Here is a 26,749-nt window from a genome sequence, read left to right as displayed (position 1 = left end):
GGGAGAGCTGCTGCGGTCAGCACTGGTCAGTGCTGTGGGTGCCTTCGTCACTGCGCCTGCAGCTGTGGGAGAGCTGCTGCAGCCAGCGGTGGGCAGTGCTGTGGGTGAGCGGGAGAGCTGTTACAGCCAGCGGTGGGCACTGCTGTGGGTGTCCCCATCCCTGTACTGTAGGAGAGCTGATGTAGCCACTGCTCAGCTTTGCAGTAGGTGTCCGCCTGACTTTGTTGTGGGAGAGCATCTGTAATCAAAACTAGGCAGTGATGCCGCCCTCCTGTCCTAAATCTCATTTTTCTAAGTACGGTTTCTGAATCCCCTACAAAGACGTGCTGCAGTCACGGCTTCTAACGTCAGAGAGGACTCTGCAGTGCTATTGGGCGGCTCAGCTCGCTGCCGCACCGCAGCTGACTCGCGTTCAAAGGTTTGCTGTGGTCACAGATGAAAAGGCGGACTTTAAGTCTTGAGATGAAAATATCGAGAAGCTTCTTTGCAACGTTCATTGCGTCTACTTTTGGACAGCTCTGGGAGCGTTGCCCTGCTCTGTCATCAGTGATGACCCGAGATGGGCTGTAGTGGTGTCTGTAGCGGTGTCTGCGTCTGTCGTGCAGCAGCTAAAAAAACGAGACAAAACCATGTGCACTTTACGGGGCCTCGCATCAAATGAATAATTTTTCATAGTTTCCTTAGCCAATCGTAAACTGTGGCATTGGCGTGCTTCCTCAGCCAATAAAACGTCTGACATGAAGACCACAAGCCAATCTTACGAATGTGATTCCACATAACCAATACAAGATGGTTACACTTATCCACCACATCGTTGAGTATGTATCCACTTATCTGATTGGTGGCGAGCACTTTCGGCTCCGCAAGTCCTGATTCGGCTCGCCATAATTACGGGACATAAGACGTCCGTTAAAGAAGTAGTTTTTGGCAACGGGTTTTGTTCTCATATAACTGACTGTCCAGGGAAACTTTGCACAGGGGTCACCCTAAGCCTAAATGGGTGAGTGAGTGTTGGCGGAAATTGCGAAGGGCATGAGGGGACATAACGCGGTCCCGCCCCTCTACTCACACATTCGTACCAGAACTGTCCCACGCACACACCTGCTGCCTCATGTACACTTCTCGTACCCTTGTTGTGTCACTTCCTCTTCTTCCTCCTGACGCTCATTGTTTGCCCCAGGTAACAAACATCCTGCCTAACGCAGCCCCATTGAAACACTTTAAGTAACCAGCGCTCACCACAGACTTTTCTCTTTGTCTGCCATCCCACTTGGATGGCCTCGGCCAGACTTCCTGCTGGCGTAAAAGGTTTATTATCTTCTTTATGGGGCCATCTGTTTGGACCCATAAAGAAGATAAGAAACCTTTTACGCCAGCAGTAAGTCGGGGAAGTCCGTCCAAATGGGACGGACTACAAAGAGAAAAGTGTACGCCAGAGGATGCTCTTTTCCAATGGCTGTCCACCGTTTACCCTAAACGGTGACGCAAGCCAATGGAAAAGAGGAGAGGGGCTTAACCCTCGCTAGTGAAACCTACTCTAAAAAACGTTAAATCTCGCCAGCGAGACTGCGCATGTACACAGCCTACGCTAGCCGAGACCTAAAAAAAAAACGGTGTTTGGATAGCTCTCCAGAGGTATTTCCAGCATTAGACAGCTTTGGCTGAAGCACTTACATCAGCTTCCTTTTTGCTTTCTCATTGAAGAGACAGGCTAGAAGGGAGCTGAGAGCCCAGTTTCTGTCAAAAGAGGACCTCTGGTTCTCTATGTTGCACGTGGGCAGCGGGAGATGAATTAAAAAAACGAAATCAGTCAAACATATGCAGGTCACAGGAGAACGAAACAAAGATTAATAGTAGAGCAGACAGGGCAACACCTGTGTTTAGGGTACAGCGCCACCTACAGGGAGCTCGCAAGCGATGCCTGCTTCTGATGAAGTACCTTTTACACAAAGAACGCGCAACGAATGGCTTGCCAGGACAGGCATCGCGAAGCTGCCGAGGATTTTCAATCTGTGCAAGAAGAACAGTTTAGCATTGTTGGGAAACAGAGCGAAACGTGCACGAGCAGTTTTAATCAGCTGCTGCATCTCCATAGAAGGATCCTGCCAAGAACTCTAATGGGCAGGCGGCGAAGAAAGGAGCAGAAAATAAAATGAGCAAACTTGGTGATGAAAACGTGGCCCTAGGGGTCCGGGCGATCTGACCTGGAAGACGAACAAATAAAACGTGTGCTTCAAAGCAGTTTTAAAGGACTGTAAAGAGTGAAAAAAAAACAGCCTTCAAGTACAATAAATCTTAGTCAAGTTCAGACTTGAGTGATAGGGTCATGCACAAGATAAGGCCCATTTAAGTCAACTTAAAGCAACTGGTTTGACGATTAAGGGGCTTCCGTCAAGAAGAAAAGACACATGGAGACTATGCTTTGGAAAAGGTGGGGCCAACCTTATACGAGTTATTTCAAAAGGAAAACTAGTTTTGGCAAAGTCAATAGGTTTGGCCGTAGCAAGCTTGTGTAATAGTGATTATTTGTATCTTGTATTGCACGCTTGTGCCGCAAAACATTAGAATAAGGAAACAAAGGAAAATGTGGCCCTGCCTTAACATGTTGGCCACATGCTTGCTATAAACACGTTTAGTTTAAAAGTAAAACAATTGTTGCATATAATTTTAATAGAATTTTAATAGCAGGCAAGTGTTTTTAGAACAGGTATAGAAACCTTTTTCATTTTAATGCACATTACAGGTAAATATAACTCTTATTAGCTCAAAGACAAAGTACTATTGGCTTTGATGTACTGTAACCCGAAGACATAATTTAAACACACATGGATGAATAAATACATTCAACAGGTAAAATAATGTAAACAAAAATCACTTGCAAATTAAAGAATTGCCCACCAACCCCGGAAGTGAAGTGCACTTATTTTAGGGCAGATGGACAATTGTGATCAGGCAAAGTGCTGTCACTCGCAGTGAAAGAGAGCAATGGTTGAAGTGGGAAGACCTATTGACCACATGCTATGGTGTGGCTGATAGTAGCAAAATGTAAATGCTATTTGGACAGACAAAATGGATGATGAGTATTGACCGAAAGCCCCTCTATATATGTGTATATGTATGTAATTTATTTTTTTAACTAAGCAGGCTAAAGTTGTCTCTGGGCCTTACCTAAAACGAGTAGAGTTACGGGCTTGATTCTTGCTCCTTCATGTTTACTAATGCACATAGATTAAATAATTTTGGGAGGAATTCTGAAAGAGTTCCAAGAGTACCTCTAGGCATTTATGGAAGTCGTGTACCTCCTTTAGTATGTCAGTGTGTATTTTTGAATGTTGAACTGCACGAGGTGTGAAAGGCAGCACATAGATATAAAATTGCATTTGCACTTAAAATGTTTTTTTTCCACAGAGAAATCATTTTCCCCACAAAGAGATCTCTTCCTATACACACACATACATTTTGGGGTGTTTTCTTCCCACTTCCATCTTGAAAATAACCCCAAATCCCCCAACTTTTGAAATTCATTTTTATACCATCAACAACAACTAACCATGCAGCATTTCACCAAAGGTTACACTACTATATAAGCAACAAATACGCAGTGGCGGCTCCTTCGCTCAGACCAATCACAATGCTGCATTGCAGCATTGTGATTGGCTTAGGGGAGCCTAGTTGCTGGGTGTTTTCTGCTTCCCTGTTCAAGCTGGAGAGACGACGGACGGACAGCAGAGGAGAGAACCGGTAATCAGGTACGTTTTTTCCATTATTTTGACCTCCTCTCCACACCTTCCCTGCTTCCCCTCCCCCGATCCCTGCTGGCCACCACTGCAAATACGAAATTCCATTGTTATATCAATAGCCATCCTCAGGGGATCAGCACCTTGGATCATGACAGGGATACGGTCAATCACATTCAAATACATGACCAATGTTGGCACAGGTACAATTCAGTGTCACTTAAGTATATATCGTCAGGGTGCAAACATCTGTTACACAAGGCCACCCAAGCAACCAGGTCATCCTAAAGTTGTTCATCCCTCCCGCTGCACTTCATATGTAGCTACTCTGCCAGGGACCACTCTGCCACATTCCTGTTTCAATGTTCCTTCTGATGGGGCTCTCTGCCTCATTCAGGTAATAGCCACTCTCCTCCTGGTGAACACCAAGGCCAACTGCAGAAATTTGTAAGCCATCTTTCGCCTCTTTGGCCAGCAAATGTTACCCAGAAGACAGAACTGTGGTGTGCGGGTACAGTGAGAGCCAGTCTATCAACACCAGAGTCCAGAAAGACTGCAACAATGGGAAAGCTTAGGCCATGTGCAAAAAATAAGCTTCCAAGAAGCTACAATGAGGATAGGTAGCAGAACAATCTCAGGATATCAGGATTAAAGCCAGGAGTGTCACATAAGTAAGGTGAAGAAAACTGAAATGGGTCAGTTTAAAGCGAGCAATGCTGAAGAAAGACACCATCAGGGTGCAAAGATGTGCCTAATCTGCGTCCGAGACCGGGTCTCCCAGATCAGTATCCCACACCTGAGGCCAATGGAGGACATCCACCACCACAGCCTTATACAGCAACAACACAAAGTGCTGTCCCGTGCTACAAATCAACAAGAGCCACTGCCTACTGGACACCTTCAGCACCGCAAGGAAAGCCATGCAGGTGTGCCTAGCGAGCTCTGCCGGGCCCGCATAATGAAAAAGTGACCGGGTCCTACCCCAAGCTCAGTCTGCACATCCTCGAAGGAGATAAAGTGCTCATTAGGATATAGATCCCTAAGCAAGTCACAAGCCCCATCTTGCCATGCCTGGAAAGACATATTGTCTACCATAGGCCGGATTCATGCAAGAATCCATATTGGTAGTTCCTGGTGCAAGGGTGCCCTCTTAGTCACCAATCTCTGCTACACGCACACAGTCTGAAGAATCACATAGGGTAGTTCCATTGATATACTAGACCCCTCCATCAGCAGTGGCGCCAGAAGCTGGGCCCCCTCAACCAATCCTGCCAGCACCCATTTTTCCCAGTTATCACCTTTAGCCATCTATCTGGCAGCATGCTTCATATGGGTTGCAAGTTAATAATACTCCAGCTGCTGCACTTCCAGCCCTTCCTCTTCATAACTCCTTGTCAATGTAACCCATGCCACCCTATTTCCTTGGCCTGCCTAGAGAGGGGAGGTAAGAAATGAGTCTAGCTACTGCAACATGCTGTAAGGCAAGGTGCACAGCGAGTTCTGAATAGTATAAAGACAGCGTGGAAGAAGCACCACCTTAGAGATGGCTACTCTACCAATAAGCGCAAGAGGCAAAGAGGTCTATTAGGATGGCGGTTGGAAAATCACCCCGACCGCTATGGCAGCAGGAAAAGGCCAACCGCAAGGACCGCGGCACAAGCGCTGGTCCAATTAGTATGCTCCGCAGTCGAAATCTGACCTTGGTGGAACGATCGCAGGCATTAAAATTGTGGCAGTTGCTGCTGCCAGCAGCACCGCCGCGATTTGAAAAGGAGCATGTCATGCATATCCCTGCACTGCATGACAGGCACTGCAAGGTGCCTGCCACGTGGTACAGGGACATGTAGGGGGGTACCCCCCCAGTGCACCCAAACCCCCAACCACTTTGGAGACCAGCAATGGGCCCCTGGAGACATTCTCTGTATGCTTTTCCATGGCGGTTCCTCCGCCGCAGAAAGGCTGGCTACCACCGGCATCATAATCATGCTGGCAGAGCCTGGCCCTGCACCGGCCCCAATGTAGCGGTCCAGTTCCGCCTGCCAGGCAGGCGTGCAGACTGTTACCGGAGGAAAAGTGGCGGGTGGATTTTCTCACCACCGCGGTCATCACCGCCATGCTAATGGGACCGGCAGTTTTTCGGGTTGCGATCGAGGACGGATGTCCGCCACCGGCCCGGCGGTTACCACCGCCAGCCCGGCGGCGGGCCACCCGTCCGCCATCCTAATAGACTCCAAAGTGTTCCAAAAAGCCACCAAGGAATGCAACAAGTCCAGCAGCCTTCCAATGTTGTGCCGCATCTGCTTTTTTTTTAGTATACGTAACAATCATGCTCAAGTATCAAAAATGGTCAAGTTTTCACCTCAGCCCAATTTCAGGTGAGCATACCCCTGGGGCCCCACCAAAGCCATTAACAGAAACAGTAACATCTTTTTTTGATTGATCCACAGTCTGAACACCTCACCAAACGTGTCCAAGAGTCGCAACAAGACCCCAAGTGACTCCTTGGGGGCCCTGAATAGAACAGAGCATCGTCCGCACACAACAGAATATGCAGCGCAGCCCCCATCTCTATACCAAAGTAACAAATGACCCTGCGGGCTCATATAGACATGGGCTCGAATGCCAAGGGAAGCAAAAGGGGTGACAGTGGGTAACCCTGCCTGATCCCTCTCCCCAATTCCCAGCTGTCCGACCAACATCCACCTTCCCCCAAAAGTGGGGCCCAAATACCAGGACCTGCAATACTGCATGCAAATACCCCCAGTTCATAGTATTAAACGCTTTCTCTATGTCACTTGAAACCTTCATCATTTCCTTGTCCATGTAGCACATGCATGAATCATCTCAGATGCATCCTCATGTTGTGACTGAGGATAAACCAACACTGGTCCTCATGCAGCAAGCTCCCCACTAAAGGACTCAGGCCGTTAGCCAAAAGTTTATATAAAATGTTCACATCTATGTGAATCATTGTGGGCGGATGGTATGGTGCTGGGTCTGATATATCGCCACCTTGCTTTGGTATCATTCGATTCGATTCAAAATCTTTATTTGGCACAATTACAATGGCAATAAAAGTTCATAAAAATACATCATCAGTAAATACAGATTATAAAAGACAGCTACATAAAAAGGATAAAAAATAATCAAGTTATCCCTGTTAAAGTACACTACAGTACAATATTGTTCCTAAGATGTATAGCTCCCCATACGTATATTGCAGTATCAAAACATACAAAAGGATTCTCAGGTGTAAATATATAGCGAATAGCAGCTTTATAATCTCTGATGTTTTGTGCAATAGAAAATAGTTTTTAGGTGGGGGGGCGGAGCTTGCCAGCGTCGATGGCGGACGTCTAGGTGCAGAGCTCCGCACCATTACCCATTCCGATCCTGCTCAATATCATTGATTAACGGAGTCAGACGGTACCCGGAGGAGGTATCGCCCCTTGAAGCTCAGCGACAGAAACTGAGGCGTCTCCCGGTGACAAACGATAGCCGGAGACGAAGTTACGCTACGACGCTGCATCATCGCGGACCAGGCCGCAATCCCCAGACTCTCCTGGAGGGCTGCCCGGTCTGCGTCACTGTGCGTGCGGCTGGATGGGCGGTAACGGGCCCGGTCCTGCCGGAACCCTAACAAAGAGGAGGACGCTACAGACAGGAGCCGACAGCGGAGGCCATAGGCGGTGAGAGCTGCTGCAACGCAGAGCGAGATTGGGTGCATTATCCCTCGTGACGCCCAATAACTGTAGGAGATCTGGCGAGGGCCTAGTTTTGGCGGTACGCTAGGCTGGGAACACACCGCTTACCTTACTAGACGACTCCCCGGGGCTGCCGCGCTATAGACAGGATTGACCCCAGACTTGGATCCGGTCACACTCCCTACGACTGAGATCCTCCGCCATGACCGCGTATGCTGGCTGGAAACGCGCGTGGCTGCCGCTGCAGAGGGTGGGCCCTCCCAGGCGAGTACCCTCGGCCTCTCACCTCCACAACGACCAGAGTCAGCGAAAGCCCAGATACAGGAGGGCTGACATGAGTGCAGGCTACCAAGCGGGCAAGAGGCGAGGACCCGGGACTGAGGAAAGGAGGTGTATGTTGAAATCATTGGAGCCCTGCCCCTCCCCCCTCCCCGCCATCTTGCGAGGCAGTAACAGGACACTAGGCCTCCCACCAGCACGACTTCTACTGCGGAGGAGCGCAGAGAGCTGCTGAGCCCAACAGCGAATGATGGATGCCTGATCGGGCTGTGCTTGCACACTAAGTCTTGCTGCCTCAGAGAGCGTGACCACACCAGGCAAGGGGGTTTGTAGAATAGTTGTGTTTGCGGCCGCAGCGGACGGGGCCCATTGCACTTGCACCTGACACCGCAACTACACCATTGAGCAGCGCGACCGGGAGGGCAGAAGGAGGCATACCTCGAGCACCATTGCGCCAAGGCCTCTCAATACACTAGTCATCAGGCCAGGAGGGAGCTGTAGAGTGGAGTCCACACTGGTTCGCAGGAGCGGTCTGGCGCGGGATTGTTGGCTGGAGTACCCCCTCAGAATTGGTTTTCGTCCGAGTGCGGTGAGGCCAGTGTTTTTTGACGACCTGTCTGTTCGCCATGGGCAAGGGCGACAAGACCCAGACCAAGCTGGCATTCGACCAACGGTGCGCGAAGGGGCCGGAACCCCAGGCGCCTGAATCATCACCACGGGGCAGGACCCCTGAGAGCTCAATGTGTGCGGATATCAGAGAAATGCTGGTGTCCATGGAGAAAGGACTGCAGGACAGCATGGCGTCAATTGGCTCCAAAATTGATGCCCTCACGTACCGTATGGATCGTATGTCAGAGCGGGTGGACAAGCCCGCGGAACGCCTCGACCTGTCCGTGAGGCGTCTCACTGAAGTGGAAGAAGCCCAAACAGAATGGGACAAAGACCGCAAACAGTTTGGTAGACTACTCCAGGTCCTCCTGGATAAGTCGGAGGACTTGGAAGCCCGCTCGCGGCGCTCGAACATTCGCATTAGGGGGGTTGCGGAGACGACGCAAACTGGAAAAATGGAACTCTTTGTGGAGAAACTCCTAATTACTCTCTTGGGAGAGGACGTCTTCTCACCAATGTTTATTGTGGAAAGAGCTCACCGCACGCTGGGAACTCGTCCACGTCCAGGGGCACCCCCAAGACCGATAATAGCAAAACTATTGAACTACAGGGACAGGGATGCAGCGTTGCGGGTGGCTAGAGACAAAGGGAAGCTGCAGTTCGAAGGTATGGACATCTCCTTATATCCTGACTTTACTGCGAAAGTTCAAGAGGAAAGACGGCACTTCGAACCGTACAAGAAGCAACTTTGTGAACTAGGGCTGGACTACGCGATGATGTACCCGGCGAAGCTGCGGATTAATAGACAAGGTCACTCACATTATTTCAGGGACCCCAGAGAACTCCAGAAATCCTTAAAGGAATGGTCTAATGAACAGAGGAAAAACCCAAGAGGCCAAAATGGAGAACAAGGCGAGGCCACCCAATTGGATGAGCAGGACTAGTAAAGCTGCGACAACTCAGGCTTTCTCACTGTTTGACGGTTGAGGCTGAACATGGGGGTATGTACAGGGACCCCTACTGCAGTGAACCCTGAGAGCTGTTCAACATCGAATTATGGACCCTGAGGGGGCCCGTACAGAGACTGTACTGCTACGACTGGGTGAGATCATTTCATTCTATTTGTGTTCCCCAATTGACATGTTAAATTGATTATCTGTCAGCGTACTTGGCTGCAGAAGATACTCTAATGCAAATAATGGGTGAACTTCAATAATACTAGGTGGATTGTAGAGATAATGGGGAGATGCCCTCTGAAGAATCATGGAGTAAAGATGTTGACTCATGTTGATAGACACTAAAGGGGTATGGGTGCAGGGGCGGTTTTGAAACGTACAATGCTGAAGCATTTTATTTTTTCTGGTAACCTCTGCCCTAGTGCTATTAGCTCACATGGTCCCAAGTGGGGCCAGTTTGGGGATTGTTATGGGAGATTACAGGGGGGAAGAGGGGGGGAGGGACAAGGGACTGTCTGGCCAGGTTGGGGGTGGGGGGGAGCGAGTTTGGGGGGGAGTTTTGGTATTGGAGAGGGGGAGCTGAAAGTTACGCCAAGCAGTGTGTTGCCCGGTTTTACTTATCGAAGACTGACTATGATAGTTATGGCTTTACAGAGAATGGTGTACAGGGCCTGGAGAATTCCGTTTGATGACTATCAAATCTCTCTGAAAAAAAAATAATTTAAAAAAAAATGTTTTTAGGTAACGTCTCCTCAAACACTTATAAAAAAATGCAAAATTAAATAACGTGCTGTGTGCTTTCTGTCAACATACTATCACAAGGGCAAGAAGTCGTAGCTGTTGGGCATTTCTTCATGTCGGGGAAGGCAACTAGATGGTTGGCAGTGCCCAACCGCAATCTGCTTAAAACAAAGCGATGTCCAGATTCACCTAGATGAAGAATTGGCAACCCTCGTGCAAATCATACGATATATATGAGGCAGCTGTATGCTTCCTAAATTCTTCACACATTCTATACTAATGTCTGTAGTTCATAAAGGAAGCCTTAATTACACTTTTCTCTTGAGAGGCTACTTCCGGGATCACTCAAGACTGGTGAGTCAATCAATAGACTTTAGAAGTAATTAATGTAAGACAACCAAGAGATTTTAAATTCATGTTTAGGTCTAGGCAATCTGAGATGATGGACTTAGTAAAACTGGTTTCCGTGTTTTCCCAGTTGGACTGCCAACGTAGCAGGGGTTTTAGTGCTAATGTGTCCTCCAGAAAGTGCAGCCCAGTTCACCTTGTGAACTATAAAGGATGAAGCGGATCCAGGTACACACAGCAGACGCTTTAGGAAGCGGGTCACCTCCATCTGAAGGGGTTTGCTAAACATATAGCCCCATAGTCCTCCCCAGTAAGTAGCGACTGATAAACCTCTGGCTTTATATATTTCAACCATTTCCTCAACTGCATGGCTGCTAATAATATGGGAGAACCAAAATACTCCCTCGCATATTCTGCTCATTTTCAGTTGGATATTTAAAACCTGTTCGCCCCAAGATCCATTATTCGTGAAAAAAAACTCTAAATAACAAAAGGTTTTATTGCTTAGAATCGGTATACCCTAAATATAAAAGGTCATACATTTCTGTCCTTTTTTCCCATGGACCTTCGTAAAAGCTTTTGCCTTATTAATATTCAATTTCATGGATGCCATAAAATTCCCAAAGGTGTCAATCATTTTTTGTAGTTTGACATGTGTACTTCATAGAAGGACAAAGTAAACACAAGGAGATGATGGACGGAGCGCTAAAACGTTACAAACACTCACCCCCAGTCACAGATCTGGGTTGAATCCATCATCGTTCTTTAGCTCACTTCACCACCACAGTTCAGACCCAGCCATATGCAAATCAAGTCTTGACCCTGTGCCTCATGGGAACAGTCCAGACCGAACTGCCAATACAGGTCTTCCCTGGACCGGAAACAAGCATCCTGGGACTGGTTCCGAGGTAACACCCCTGATCGGCCAGGCTAGCTTGAATCCTGCCAACTTAGGGCAAACAAAGCAAACACAAGGCGATGATGGCCGGAGCGCTGAAACTTTTCAGACACTCACCCCTCTCAGTCTTGACCCTGTGCCTCATGATAGAAGGACAGCATTGTCAGCTTACATTAAAACTGAGACCAAGCATCCGCCAACAATAGGTGTGTTGGCATGTAGATTCTGGAGAATACCATCCACACTGTTAATAAATGGAGAGAACAGTAATGGTGGAAACACACACCTCTACCTAATTCCCCTCTTGATCTTAAATAAAGAGGAACATTCTCCAGTTGGTACATACCGCACTGTGGCAGATAGATTTTCATATAGGCGTGCTAGGAAACTGATTATGTTCGACAGAACCCACTGAGAAGTCAGAGTAGACCAAGGTATTGAGTCGTTGACGAAGTCAAAGGCACTATTTAGGCCAGCGAAACATAAATAATGGGACCCAACCTTAGCTTTGGTGTATTTCCATAGGAGCAAATCAAAGTTTATATATTGCTCCCCTGTCCCCCGACCTTTCCTAAACCCGAATTGTGCCTCTGATATGGTGGAATTAGTCTCAGCCCAGTCCTCCAGTCTCTGCAACAGGACCTTACCCATCAGTTTGACTGAAGAGTCTAGGAAGGAAATAGGGTGATGACATTTCAGGTTGGACTTATTCCCGTTCTTAAATATTGAAACTATGATTGAAATGGCCCACGAGGTTTGAAACGAACCCTTAACAGTTGTGTTAAGTACCCTAGTCAAGATAAGACCTCAGAACTCCCACATGGCTTTAAACGTGTCCACTGGTACCCCATCTGGACCAGGTGCCTTCCCTTCCGCACTCTTATTTATAGCCTGAAGAACCTCCTCCAGAGGGATATGGAGTGGGAACTGTGGCTTAAACAGCTCACCATTGCCCTATAGAACCCACCAGGTGGTGCTGAAAAATGGCCACAACGGCAGTCTGTGAAGTCACCATCACACCATTCGCATCAATTGAATGGGAGATAGGGATAATGAATCCCTATACAAAATCCTAGTCAAAAGCCTGCCCGACTTATCGCCCTCATTGCGGAGCCTCTGTCTGTGCCATTTTAATGTGTATCTATCCAAGCTATACCACATGTCCGCAATGTGACTGCGCACACAAGTCTCCTCAGAGCAGCCAGGGCATCCTCATCTGTGTGCTGTGCTTTCTACAATTGTGACCAAACCCCACAAGTCAGCCCCATACAATGCCCTTTCAACACAGCCTTCATGGCTTCCCATTTGGTGGTGCTACAAGGCGTTGTGCACCCATTATGCCCCATGTAGTTGGCCAATGCCTGCAACAGTGCCTCTCTACCCACCACGTACTCCAAGACATCCACTGGAAATCGCCACACTCGTCTCTCTGCTGCCCACCTCCCTCACTTCAACATGCAACATACAGGGGTGTGATTAGACAAGAACCTAGCCAAATGTGACACACGTGCCTGCTTGTCAAGGGAAATCCTGGCTACCAATACTCCATCCAGTCTACTGAAAGTATTATGTGTAAGAGAGTGGCAGGTGTACGCTTTGTGCAGCATTCGGAGTGAACACAAGGCATCTAAAAGCCCCAAATTATGCGTCATCATCCACAAGGCTGATGTCATTTGAGGTTTTGTGTTCAATCGCAAGGACAGCCAGTATGGTTCCCAATCTACACATTGAAGTCTACCAACCAAAGCAGAGGCACATCCACATCCTGACTAATCAGATCTTGCATTTTGTAAAAAAAAGTAAAAGTGTGGATCTTCCACATTCGGTGCATACGTGTGGATCAGAGATATGGCCTTACCATCTAGCATATCCCGAAGTAGTGTATATCTACCTTTGACATTAGCCTCCGCATAAGAGAGAATGGCATTCCTGGGGCCACCCAGACCAGCACTCCCCTGCTATATGTAGAGTATAATGTGTGATATAACTTCCCCTTCCACTTCTTCGCTACCTTTTCAGCCTCAGGAACATCCAAATGCATCTCCTGTATGCAGGCTATGCTAATTATGTGACTCCTCGGGAAGGAGTGCACCCTATATGGCTTAACGTATGACCCCAACCTGCAGACATTCCGTGTCAAGAGTCTGTACTCATGTCCCATATGCAGAGTTCAGGGATGTGGGATCCCTCCCATGCCCTGCAGTACTCTAACAACCCAACTTAGCTGCAACAACGTACTCTGTATCAATGCTATCACAATGGGGAACACCCCACACCCGGACAAACATAGTAAAACATAGTTTCTACGTGTGCCCACCCCAAGTATGTGCCAGGACCAACACAGCATCCCCTACCTGTCCAAAAGGGAAAGATCCCCCAACACACAACTCTTATCCAAACCGACCTCTGCAATGAGAACATGTGTGCCCCAGATAGGCTGCACCTGTACCAACCCACCACAATGAAGACATGAAGGCCCATAGAGGAGAATCCATTCAGCGATACTCTCACATAAACAATTATGCACATCAAAAAGCCAAATTATGCAAGAATACACCCCCATACGTCCCTCCTAGGCTTCTGAACCATAGGGATGCAGTCAAGGAGCCAGGACAGTTCGTCCCCGTCCCCAAGTCTAAGTTCATATATCAAAGGTGCGCAAGAGCACGCTAATGGGACTAGCCTGGCATTAAACAGTTAACATTGTGTCTGGCACAATGTCTGCTGTGACAGATGGGGTGTCAGGGACCAAACCAGCTGGGGGAAACGGAAGGCACCCCCTCAAGTGACTGGGGGACTTCAGTAACCAACACCTTCATGGTGCCATTCTCCTGGATTGTGACTCGAGGTAAAACTGGCCAGGCACCCTCAGACGCCCCACCCCCCTGAAGAGGCCCCTCAAGAACCACAGAAAGGTCCAGTGCCTAACCTTGAGCTGCTGCACTCCCCTAACTTGTGAGCCGGAGGTTTGTCCCACAGCTGCAACCACTCCCAGACCTCATTCCAATGCTCGAATAAGTGCCCTTTTCTCTGAGAAATGACTTTCAGTTTGGAGAGTACAGCAGCATATATTTCAACTGTAGACCACACAGTTTTTGGTTTCAAGCAAGTAAAGACTTTCACTGTTCATGCACCTACAGAGTATGGTAAAGGTGAAATGGCTATTTTACTGCTGTCAAACATTGGCACCTCCTCAGCTCTAGCACCTCGCTATCCCTTTCCCGATAATTCAGAATCTATCAGCCTGATTCATGAAAGACCCGTTTTGCGAGTCTTTAATAGCGATTCATAAGGAATCGCTATTACAGGCTCGCAAAACGGGTTTCATGTAGGAATCGCAAATAAAAATGCGATTCCTACATATTCCTTATTTGCGATTAGCAAATTGCTAATCGCAAATAAGGAATAACTCCCCATTCATTCCTATGGGCCAAAAGGCCCATAGGAATGAATGGGGAGTATTCCTTATTTGCGATTAGCAATTAGCTAATCGCAAATAAGATAGCGATTTAAAGGGTGCCAGGGGTGTCCAAAGGACACCCTGTAGCACCCCTTAAATGTAAATTTAAACAGATGTTGCGCTCACACATGTCCGAAAGCATTTTTCTAAGTTTTCGCTATTTACCACGAGCTTTCACCTCGCAGTAAATAGCGGGACGAAATTGTGAATTCGCAATTTTAAAAATGGATGATGAATTGCATTTAAGGAATCTCAAATAGAGATTCCTTAAATGTAATTCCACGCAAAATAGCGAAATCGCTATTATCGATTTTTGCATTTGGGATGATGAATCCCAAATGCAAAAATCGCACTCGCAAAGGGCCAGATTCTCAGAATCTGGCCCTTTGCGAGCTCAATTCAGCTTGATGAATCAGGCTGTTAGTGATGATGGCCCTCGGGGCAACCGGTGGAGGGGTCAGCACCAGCGCACTAGTGAGCCCTCTCCACCATGAAGAAATCCAAGAGGCCTGTGGCCGGAGCTGCTGTTGCACCCATCGTTCCAGTTGAATGTTATTGCAACCTAACATTCCCCTGCAGACTGTCAATACTGCTTTGCGCTGCTGTCATCTCCAGCAGCAGGTCAGACCTAAGTAAGTTGACATCTATCGACATAGTCTCCATTTTTCGTTCAAGCAGTCTGTGAGCCCTGGATAGCTGCCAACAATTCAGCTGGAGAACGATCCTTCTTTTGTGCACCCAGCAAACCGATCGTTGCCTGGGCAGGGATGTGGAATTCCTATAGCGTTTTCGAGTGTATTTTGTCCTAGGGACGAGTAGGCCCAGACCTCTATAGCACAAACCCTTTGGGTGCCAGTTTACAATACCACATTATGGATCAAGTGAGAGCATTGTCTGCAGTTAAGGCAATATTTGAATCCATCTTAATTCTGTTCACACTTGTATTTATGGTTCATTAATGCAAAGCCTTCACTATTAGGGTGAGCACTCTATGTAAATGTTGTTAATTCAGACTGCACTACTGACAGTGCTTCTAGTATAAATTGTGTACACACACACAAACGATTTCAAAGTTCAGCAACATGTGTCTATGTATAATGCTCCCACAATGCTCTCTGATTAGATGCAAATATTTACAGAAGCTTGAAAGCAAGATTGAGGATTCAAAATGTTCCCAAAAAAATGCAAGTAGGAAAAAAACATTTACCTAAACTGCTGTAAACGTTAAGGTACTATTTCTTTGCAGCATCATTTAGTAACATATGTTGATGTATGCTAGTATTTCCTAAAACTATTCATAATGGAAAATCAATGTAGCCAGTTTCTATACGATTATAGAAAACAGAAATAAACAAGCATTGGCAAATAGAGTAGCTCTGAAATTGGTGGTCAGCCTTTTGGTTTTTTCAGTGTGTGACTTTTTATGGCATAGTTTTGGTGGGAGCTGCTAAGCTCTCACCATAATAAACATTGGCAAAAGCAAAATTAGTTTTTGGTCTCAAAAAACACACATTGCCAAAGTAGTTCCTGGTACTGAACAAAATTACTTTGTGTGCCAATATGCTCATTGTGAAACAGCGAAATGCTATCACTCACAGTGCAGCCAGCCGATAGAGGGACAGAATTTTACTAAACACAAAAGGTCATGGTTAATGCCGCACAAAAGGTCATGGTTAATGCCGGACCTACTATGGGGCCCAATTATTAAAGAAAGTCTCAAAAGTGCAGCAATGGTACATGTCTTTGCGTTAAGTACAGATATACAGCTCTCATGAATTCTCAAGAATTTACAAAAGTAGGTCAAGGAATAGTAATTCTAGAAAATATTTGTGAACTGCATTTTAGCATGAGAAAATACACATGTGCAGATTTGCTCATGCAAAAACCTGAGTGTTTTGTAAGTTCACTTTCCATCCAACCACTTTTTTCCCAACCCTGGAAGAAGTTTGATGTCTGCCATTCTCCAGAGTAAATCTCCAACCTTTCTCAGTGTGGGAAAAGGTTAGAGAAGAGTAGGTGAAAACCCTTAAAACATGCTAGTTAGCGGGTTTGCACAGACTCAAAATGGCATTCCAGCCCTGGAACTATTGCTTACTACCTTCAGCCCCAGTATGTAGATCTGCAAAAACGTGGCAACATAAGGGAATTGCTAGTATTCAAACACTACTATGATATCAGCCCTGGCGTAATCAGAGAGGCTATATCAGAGCTCTTCTTTAATGAGATTGCTGACATAATTTGTTGCCGCATCACATGGTACAAAAGGGACAAGTGGATTTTGTTACAAGACAAGTAGATTTATGAAGGAACTTTCTCCATGTGCAAGTAGATATTTTATTCAATTCCACACCCTGTACTGCATGATAGCGTTTCTGGAGTGCGATCATTCAGGCTTCTCTTTCCCCATGGTTCACTGCCCTAAGAGCCACAGCTTGGCCCTCACAAGTGCTCTGCTACCAATGGGCTAGAATAAGCTTCTGTTCCTGCAAGGATCAGCCCCAGCAGGCATCATGTGCCCCGGCACACTGCTCCAAGGTATCACCAGGGACCACCAAGGTGTGAGGCAAACACAGCAGGGGTCCCCAGAGCACAAGCAGGGCAATGAAGTTCATGCACAACTGCGGTTATCTGGCCCACACCAGCCAGGGCTCCCATCCATCACCCACCAGGCCAGTCTCTGCACAGTTATGGGCATGCAGTTCAGGAGCCGTAGCCAGTCACCAGGGCACTCCTCCCAATCTCTACATCACATCACATCACAGCACTTATATGTTCCCCCCAGGCGGGATCCCTGGATGCCCCTGTGGCTGTCTCCCAGACTTCCCACCTGTGGCTGGTGATGTCTCACTAAGGTCCAGCAGCCTCCCCAGCTAAGTCCACAGGGCCCCAGAACTCAGTCCTCACTGGCTCTCCATCCGACCTGTCCGGCCTCAACACAGGAGTTCAGCGGGTGACTGTCCCACAACCCTCTTTCACTTTCAGGATCCTTGCTCCACAGGCCCGCCAGGGTTCAAATCCCACTTGCCCCCACACACATGCCCAGGACCACCTCAGTTTACCCGGGCCCAGGGTCTGCAATCAGGACCAGTACACATTCACTTACCCTCGCCTGGGCGCCGCGATTGCTCATGCCACCTCCTGGCCTCCTTCTACTCAGTGGCCTCGCAACCGGCCCATGTCCTTTGCAGGGCACTCCCTCTCCAGCCTCTTCGTGGGGAAGACCCCAGAGCTGCACCCTCCAGGCCAGCAGAGCCTGCTCTGCCATCGGGAGGCCAGCAGCTGACCACTGCAGTCTCTGTTTCAGTCCCCCGCCTCCACACAAGAGGGCTGCCGACAGGTTTACTCTCAGCACCATGGCTCAGCTAGGCCGTGCCAGGCCACAGAATGGTTGACCCAGCCCCACACCCTGTCTTTGTCGAATACAGCCTCTGCTCCCACGATTTCGGCAGCCCACATCCATCAGGGGGCCCAGTGCTACGCTAAATTCTCTGTGCCGCTACCGTTATGCAGCAGTGGGGCACCAGGATTATGCAGGATTAGGTCCGTCGTGGCTGGAGCCGCCGGCAACTACGTCTTGTTGCCCATCTTGCCAGGCCACGCGCTTCCACCCCCTTCCACCCCTATCTTACCCATTCTGTTGGTAAGAGTAAATCTATTTTCATCTATTTTCCTGGGTAAAATTCCACTATTCTTTATTCTGTAAATCAGAAATGGGAATCTGCCCTCACAAAGATTTACTTTTGCACACATGAAATGTATAAGTAGTTCTGGGGTGCGCAAGAAAGTTTGAGAATCGGCTCCTTCTCATGTGAAACATATCTTTAAATGGCTGGGGGAGATCAATTCATTTTCCGGAATAAAATGTAAGACACGATATACAGATCGAAAAGTTGATATGAGCTATAAAGGATTCCCTTGTGGTGACAACAGCGTTTGGAGAAAATTGAAGAACAGTGAAAACTGGCATCTGAAAATGTGAGCCTGTTCCACATCACTTTGGTCAATTGGAAATTGCCAATTGAACATTTAATGCAGGATTGTATGAGCCCTAACCCTTTCATGTATTAGAAGAATTTTGCATTTATGTGTCACAGTTTTATTTGTTCGCCTATTATTTTATTTCACATTTTGTTTATGTTTTGATCTTAGTGCTCCAATTAGTTCTGTTCTCCCTTTTTAGTTTTGAAAAATTCAGTAAATATTTTTGTATTTGTTACTTTATAAAAAGTGTACTCCTTTTTATACAGGTAATTCCAATGATTTGTTTATTCTACTATTGAATGATTCGTTTGGGAGCTTTTGTGTCCTGGATTATATTTACCCTGTCTCCTGAGGGATTGCAGGATTGCACTACTGTGGTATGTAATAGTTTTAAGGGTGGCATAGGTTTAAGCTTCCAAGTAATGCTCAGTTACCTGATGTGATCCAGAAGGACTGGTTTTTGTAGTTGATAAATCTCATAATATCATAGGCGATCTTATTGGCAAAACAGGCCTGGAGTTCAGGCGAGTATAAAAATAAGGCACATCACACGGTAGAAACAGTTAAGAATATTTGTAGGATAAAATATATATGGTAAACTGTAAAATGCTTTTGGTCTACACACAATTAGTTGGATGGATGGAGCATGTTAAACGAACCATGAAACGTATACCTCGTTGCTCTCTGTCATTATGTATCTGCATTTACCCCAAATGTATCTCAAGTATTCGCTGCTAACTCCGTGAAGCGCTCTGATGCCCTCAGGTCAAGTTTGCGCTACCTAAAACTCAATAAATAAAATACAAAATAAATAAAGAGAAATATAACTATATGCTGCCAGATAAAAAATGATTGACAGATATTTTATGGGGTTTGGTTATTCCAAAAACTAAAAAAAACAGCTTTGAAGCTCAGGTAAAGAGTTAAAGCTTCCCCCTTTAAGTTTGGCTTTCAAACTGGACTTTGGGGTAACCAGTTGGGATTGACTTTTCTCATGTTCCAGCTGGTAAAGGCCAATTATTTAATTTTGGATTTTGAATAGGTATTTTTCATGATGATCACTGTGGCTTTTCTCATGCAATATATGCTATACAATATAGGTGTGGACTGGGGAAGTACGGTTTAATAGGACCAGCAGAAATTAGAGGATGTTGGATGCAAGCAGAAACATATGTAAAAATTTAAGTGATACAACCCACCTTTTGTTGTAATCTTCCTGGGGAAAAGCAGAAGTGCTGGGCGCATACAAAACCCACTCAAATTGCCCTGCTAGATTTCGGCGAGGATAAGTGTACTAACATCTCACAAACAGTTTTTGGAACTGTAGACATTTTTAGCCAGTAGGTCAGCAGTATTTTAGAGAATGTTTCAGATATAACATTTTAACGTTGCATTTGCGAATTATATTCTTTAAAACTTCAATTATTGTTAATAAGTTCTTTATGTGCTCTGTATAGTTTTAAAAACTATTAATTTGACAAAAGAATGTGCTTTTTAATTACAATAAACTTTAATTCCACGTATATAGGTTATTTACCAATGTAATATTGATATTTTGGTTCGTTATTTGTAGTTATTCTTGTACTTTTACATTACATGTATGTAAAGTTGATATTTTGGGTGTGGATATTTTAACAACAATAGATTTGTACCACAATATTTTTTGGATTAATATTATATTATATAACCTTTCATGATTGGGACCAAAATACATTAACCATCCATCTATTAACCTTTCCCATTTAGGGGGAAGCAACGCCTGGTTTCTATGTGATGTGCGCAAATTAGCTGACAGAAAAGAATTCAGCACCACTAACATGTTTAAGACAGCGCCACTTACCACTAGGTGATGGTCTGGATCAGTCTTCATAATTTGAAGTGCTAGGCCCAGATAGGGGTTCAGAGCATGTTGCACTTGGGCACTGAAGCTCCACTTACCTGTGGTTGCAAGTACTCCCGTGCAGTCTTCCATAAGCAAGTAGCTAAGTCGTAACTGCTCCTTTTGTGGCAGTGACAAGATGCAAAAAAACCCTAAGGAATTCATATTGGCTACAGGCAATCACTGATTTCAATGCTTCGCGTTTCCATTGCTGAAGAACGTAGGACTTACGAAAGATAACCTGAGTTGGTGACTAGTGATACTCAAGCCCTTTAGGCAACGCGTATGACATGCCAGGAATGTAGGTGTTTCCAAAAAGACACCAGGAACTACAGTTCAAAATAACATTGGGTCTTACAGACAATGTTATCCTACGGGGAGTGGATCTTCGGTTCTTAGCTAGCTGCTGAAACTGTTCAGTCTGGAGTATTCTACCAGTGATGTGTTTATTATTCTTGGGCAATAGGGTAAAGGTGGCTGACACCGTCGTCAAACATGCTGTGATATGTCTGATTCTCACCATAGCTCTTCATCCCCACAGGGATCAAGATAGTACAACTCAAAACATTTGAGCCCAATGACCGACATTTCAAGTCTTTGATGCATGACGTACAAAATGATCAGTGACGGCTCCTCTGCAACAGGGGAGGAGCATCGCCCCACTGCCTGGCTCAGAGCCAGCAAATGACAAATAATGTTCCAGCATTGTTTTTTCATTGCCGGCTCTGAGCCATCGCTGTAGGAAGCTGCGGGCCGAGGCATGGGAGGGGGAGAGAAGTGCTATCTGCACTTCCTAAGTGCTCATATTTGTTTTGGCCCGCCGTCTCTGGCCGGCCAAAAACACAAATGCCCACTTCGGTTTAGGCCCCACAGACTCCTGACCTGAGCGGAGTCTTTGTAGCCTGCTCAGGCCAATCCCTGTGCTGCTCTGCAGCACGGTAATTGGATGGGAGTCTGTCCCAGGGGCTGCTGGGACCAGCAAGAGGAGTGAAGACGCGACACGACATAGGAGGCGGACGACGGTTTCAGATAAAGTTTTTTATAATTAATATATTATTACTACCCCCCCCCCCCCCCCCCCACACGCGATGCAACTCCTCCTGCGTTCCCTCCACCTGGTCACCACCCTTTGTTTGTGGCAGCCGCCACTGAATATTATGTGTCTGATATTGCTTTGTAATCCATGCAGGTATTATCCCACAGCCATTTGGGCCAAACTGCTTTTTGGGAGGAAAGATAAGACTGACTTGCGTACAGGTAATCATATCTTGCAAAAGCAAAGTCAAACTGGTAATGATGGAATGATTTGTTTGAGAAATTACATAGGTGTATGGACCTGCATGGTCAACCGTATCCATTGCTTTTTGGACATCTGGTAGGTACACCCTAAAGGCTAGATTACTGCCCGGAGGGAGGTCTAAGAAAACAAAGCATATGATCTTTTCATAGATGAAAAACAAATGTCAAGTACATGATAAAAGGGAGGGCGGAGAAAGAAGATAAGGCAGCTAGAAGTAGGACAATCAACCCTAAAAAGAGAATAAGGTAATGCAAAGAAAAGCTTGACAAGAAACTGGAAAGACATAACAGTGTTTGTTGAGATATAAATTGATTTGTCTGTTAGTGAGGTGTGACTGCTCACCCTCAGGCTATTAACATGTTTGAAGCCAGATAGCGTTTTATCACAATGTTCTTGTGATTTCAGCAAATCACTAATTGCCTGTCCATCAGTAGCCCTGCACCATGTTCTTTAAACACGTTTAACTCTTAGTGGTTCCCGGCATAGTATGTCTCCATTGTACAAACATAGATTAACATGAGTTTAAAAAAGTTAGATTGCAGGTACTTTTTATAGTGAAGTATATTGAAGGACTTCACTTTACTAGTAGCTCACGAGTGTTTTTTTATTTAATCCGTATTCCAGCTCCACTACCAACATAGAATTCAAATGAGTCAGAAACTGAGGGGTTTTTTTAAGAGAATAAGTGACGTTTTCTTTAAGCGCACTGTTTATAAGGTACGTTTTTGCACTGTGTAAAGCAGTGTTTTAAGAAAACTCTCAAACAAACGAGAAGAGTGCATTAAGGTTTCAAAGCTCTATCGATTCTATTGCTGCCAGGTTGGCTGGGCCTCTTGGTTCTCAAGCCAGATCCATAAAACCTGGCCCATGGTCTTGGCTGGATATGCTTTATTTTACTGAAAACTACATCAGACCATTTCAAACTTTACAGCCTAAATTCATACCATAGATACAAATAGGATAAAGCTTAATGTTCTGTGAATCATATCTTAAAATAAAAACACTTACATTCCTTGATATTTGGTGGTGCCAGTAAACACGAGTAGCAAACCATCATATAGCTATTTCTCGGCCGGTTCTCTAGCATATAATACCTGAAATAGGAGGCAAGACAAGACAGATCAGAAGACAGCTGATTGGGTGAACATTTACTCATAAGTATGAAAGTGTGATCTTTTAAAACTGTGTTTACAAAACTCAGTGTACCTCTCCATGCTTCAGTTTCTAATCTTCAGCTGGGAGTGTTTAGCAGAATAATCAATAGACCTTGTTTATAAACAAGGACACAGAGGATAGGGCATCACATACAAATACTGTGATTTTAGCAGAAGGCTTTGCAAGGAGATGGTCTTTTGGGCTTTGATATCATTAGAAACTTAATTTGAAATATCCTATTCAATTCCTCAGAATAATGTACATGTCTACTGCCTGCTTTTCATACGGGTATTGTCAAAGAAGTAGTCAAGCTAATGCAACAAAAATGAGAGGGAACACATGCAGTGGTAATGTTGTGCTCAGTGCCTTCTTGAGAGCTATCCAAAAAATGGTACTGGGTGTTCTCTCGTTAGTGCCAGACGGCTGGTCAGTGAAATTGAGCTGAACACCAACACCCAAAAAGTCATAACACTGGGAATATTCACAAATATTGTCAATGCAGTTACCACACTCATTGGAGTTTAAATTCTTGCACATACTGATCCGAATTTATGATCGTGCACCTATTTCATTTACGTGTAAGTGGTTCAGAAAGCATGGACAGTCACAAACATTCCCATTTTCTTAACTTTCAGTATTTCCCTAATTTCCCAACAAACTATTTACAGATTCTCCATAACTTGGAGTATATTAACAGGTGGGATTGGAGAAACTTGCATATTGCAGGAAGGTATGTGAGACACATACACCCATAAATAGGTATATGCATAATATATCCTGCTAGCATTTATAAGTTAGACTTAAATACATGCATCTAATACACATGAGAACTCCACGTATCCAGGGATTTACAGCTTTCTTTGTGAATCTGGCCAGAGCTGTTTAATTGTGCAAATAAAGGATAAATAGGCTCTTTACTGGGACTGCAGGAATTCCTAGATTTGATCACTATGTAAACTCCACTTACATTACTTGTACATTTAGTTCTCAAAACTATAAAATAGTGCTCTGTGAACAAATGATTTGCAAGACGTGTTGACATTCTGACAATTTATCATATAAAATGGCTGAGTTAATTATACGCTTTTCTGAAACTAGTTTTCATTGCCACATCAACGAATAATTTTCATTGGATGTGATTATATGGGTTTGCATTGTAACCAACAAATAGTACAAGACACTGGAACCCCTGCACGGACGTTTGAAATAAAGCCGATATTGTTATATGAAGACAACATTTGGCCACCTCCATTGTGCCCTGTATGGGTCTCAACTATTTGAATTGGGGATTAAAAAATAATAAAACAAGGCACAGGGACCGTGATGACGGTGTAAAGTGATGGTACTTCAATGGGGAGGACTACACAGCTACAAAACTACTTATCTTAGGGCAGGAGATGTCAAGAATGGCAGACAGTACCACATTCACAGTACATTAAGGTGGATCTATTAGAGTGGTAGCTAATGTAGTAATATCATTTTGTTTGTCACCCTTTTAGTCAGTGCGATCAACAGACACAATATGCATTCCTGGTGCACACTGACATCCCACTTGTAAGATTCGACTGTCTTTATTCGTGCTACTGGAAGCCATTTCAGCTGCTAATTGGGGTGCTGCACCATGGCGGCCTGAAATGAACTCGTGGACAACAACAAAAAAGTAGATAAATCCAGTTTAGAGACATAAAACGGACAATATACTTATTGAATGAAGATACAAGTACAGCGTTATGGAAGTGGTGGAAACAGCCTCATGTGGCTCTTATTAAAAGTTGGAAAGTTAAAAAGATAGAAAGGCAGTGTCCTTGCTGATGGTACAGCCTGATGGCATAAGTAATCACTATGGTATCTAAAGGAATGTGATATAAAGTCAACAGGATACTTTCCAGATGTGAAAAATACCCATCAGTTATCGACCGATACCGCCCTTGTCATCATCTGGGACCCTTCACACCGGGAAGGGTAGACACTGCAGCCACTTATGAGTATAGTCAGAATGTGGGTGCCCCATTGGGCTGTGGATATATTGGCGTGTAGTGATAACTGAAAAGCAGTGCGTGAATCAAAGTGAGTGTGGGAAAAGTGCAAACAAGGCTAAAATTGGAGAGTTAAGAGGAAAATAAGTTTAATAAGTATCCCTCAGCTTCCAAATGAATAAAATCAGTTCAAATAATATAGTAGTCTCAACAAATAGCTACTATGTATAATGATAGGTCAACATGTTTCTGCAGTCTTTTGGACCCAAGTAGGTATCCTCTGCTTTCTTCAGAACCAGAGATCGCTACTGCTTATAAAATAGTGAATAAACAAAATATATTTGTCACCTGGGTATCTTAGGTGTAATCATTCTCCTAACTATTTGGTAGGAGAGAAATGCTCCGCCTCACCTGGCTGCGGCGCAGGTAAACAGAGCACCGCTCTGACCGTCGGTACTCCGGGCGTCCCTCTGGGCCGTCTCGGGGAGGTCGGCCCAGAGTAGCTATTTGTTGAGACTACTATATTATTCGCCCTGATTTTATTCATTTGGAAGCTGAGGGGTACTTATTAAACTTATTTTCCTCTTAACTCTCCAATTGTAGCCTTGTTTGCACCTTTTTCCACACTCACTTTGATTCACGCACTGCTTTTCAGTTATCACTACACGCCAATATACCCACAGCCCACTGGGGCACCCACATGATGACTATACTCATAAGTGGCTGCAGTGTCTACCCTTCCCGGTGTGAAGGGTCCCAGATGATGACAAGGGCGGTATCGGTCGATAACTGATGGGTATTTTTCACATCTGGAAGGTATCCTGTTGACTTTATATCACATTCCTTTATATATCCTTCACTTTTCTATCCTGTTGTTAGATGCATAGTTAGTCGACAGATTGTTGTGTTGACCCACAGTTACTTTCTGTTTGCTCAAACTGTCTTTTCTGGGGGCTGTAGCTGTGCAAGGTCGTTAAATATCCCCTTGGACCCTCCTCTCACTGTTATGTTCACAATCTCTATGGTATCGCCTACAAACTATCATAGTTGTTTGTTGTGGAAGACCTATTATATGCAATTCATAGAGAGGGTTTGAGTTAGTCCCTTGCTCAGAACTGGATAGATCATGATATCTCAGATCAACGCTGTGTTCCTTATTATAATTGGTTTTCACCCTATTCTATTTTCTGCCCTGTTCCTGGACCATAGTTCCTTTACCATTGTTTTGATCAGATGAGGTATATCTTACCACTGCTGACATCAAGGAATTCTTTTCTCACTTGTCTTTGAGCACTCCATGGGAGTGCATGGCTTTCCTCTCTCTAGCTCACTGTCCGCTGACTGCCAACTGTCTACCCACTGCTTATCTGTTGCTCCCTGGCCCTCCCTGCCCTTGCTTCATTTATTTTTTGATGATTGATTTTTTGAGGGAACACTGCTATCTGGCCATTCTCGTCCCTACATGTCCATTACTCTCTGTCCATCATGCACTTTACTGTCTGGCAGCTGCAGACTGCTACCATGACGTTTACTTCTTTATTTTTGTGCGGAATCACATGCATGCTTTATTTTCAATTTACTAGTCACAAATGCCATTTTGGAATGGCAAATCAAAGTTAAAAAAGAAAGCTAAAATGAATGCCGTAGCTTTATGGTGCATGTGCACGCATAGACATGCATCAGCAGCCATATTAGACTGGATTTATTTATTAGCAAAACCATTCAA

General features: G+C 45.3%; 1 protein-coding gene across 6 annotated transcripts in view; it reads right to left on the bottom strand.

Annotated features, from left to right (window-relative positions):
- Positions 1-26,749, bottom strand: part of EDAR (ectodysplasin A receptor) — a 494,038-nt gene that overhangs the window by 164,255 nt on the left and 303,034 nt on the right. For all 6 annotated transcript variants that reach the window (XM_086934280.1, XM_086934281.1, XM_086934284.1 and 3 more), the window contains one exon: positions 22,901-22,986. In XM_086934280.1, coding sequence (XP_086790406.1) covers positions 22,901-22,986 — 86 coding nt within the window. The remainder of the gene's footprint in view (positions 1-22,900; positions 22,987-26,749) is intronic.

The sequence above is a fragment of the Lissotriton vulgaris genome, chromosome 8, assembly GCF_964263255.1.
Source record: "Lissotriton vulgaris chromosome 8, aLisVul1.2, whole genome shotgun sequence".
Taxonomy (NCBI): domain Eukaryota; kingdom Metazoa; phylum Chordata; class Amphibia; order Caudata; family Salamandridae; genus Lissotriton; species Lissotriton vulgaris.
The sequence above is the reverse complement of the archived record's forward strand: the minus strand, read 5'-3'. Positions and strand labels throughout refer to the sequence as shown.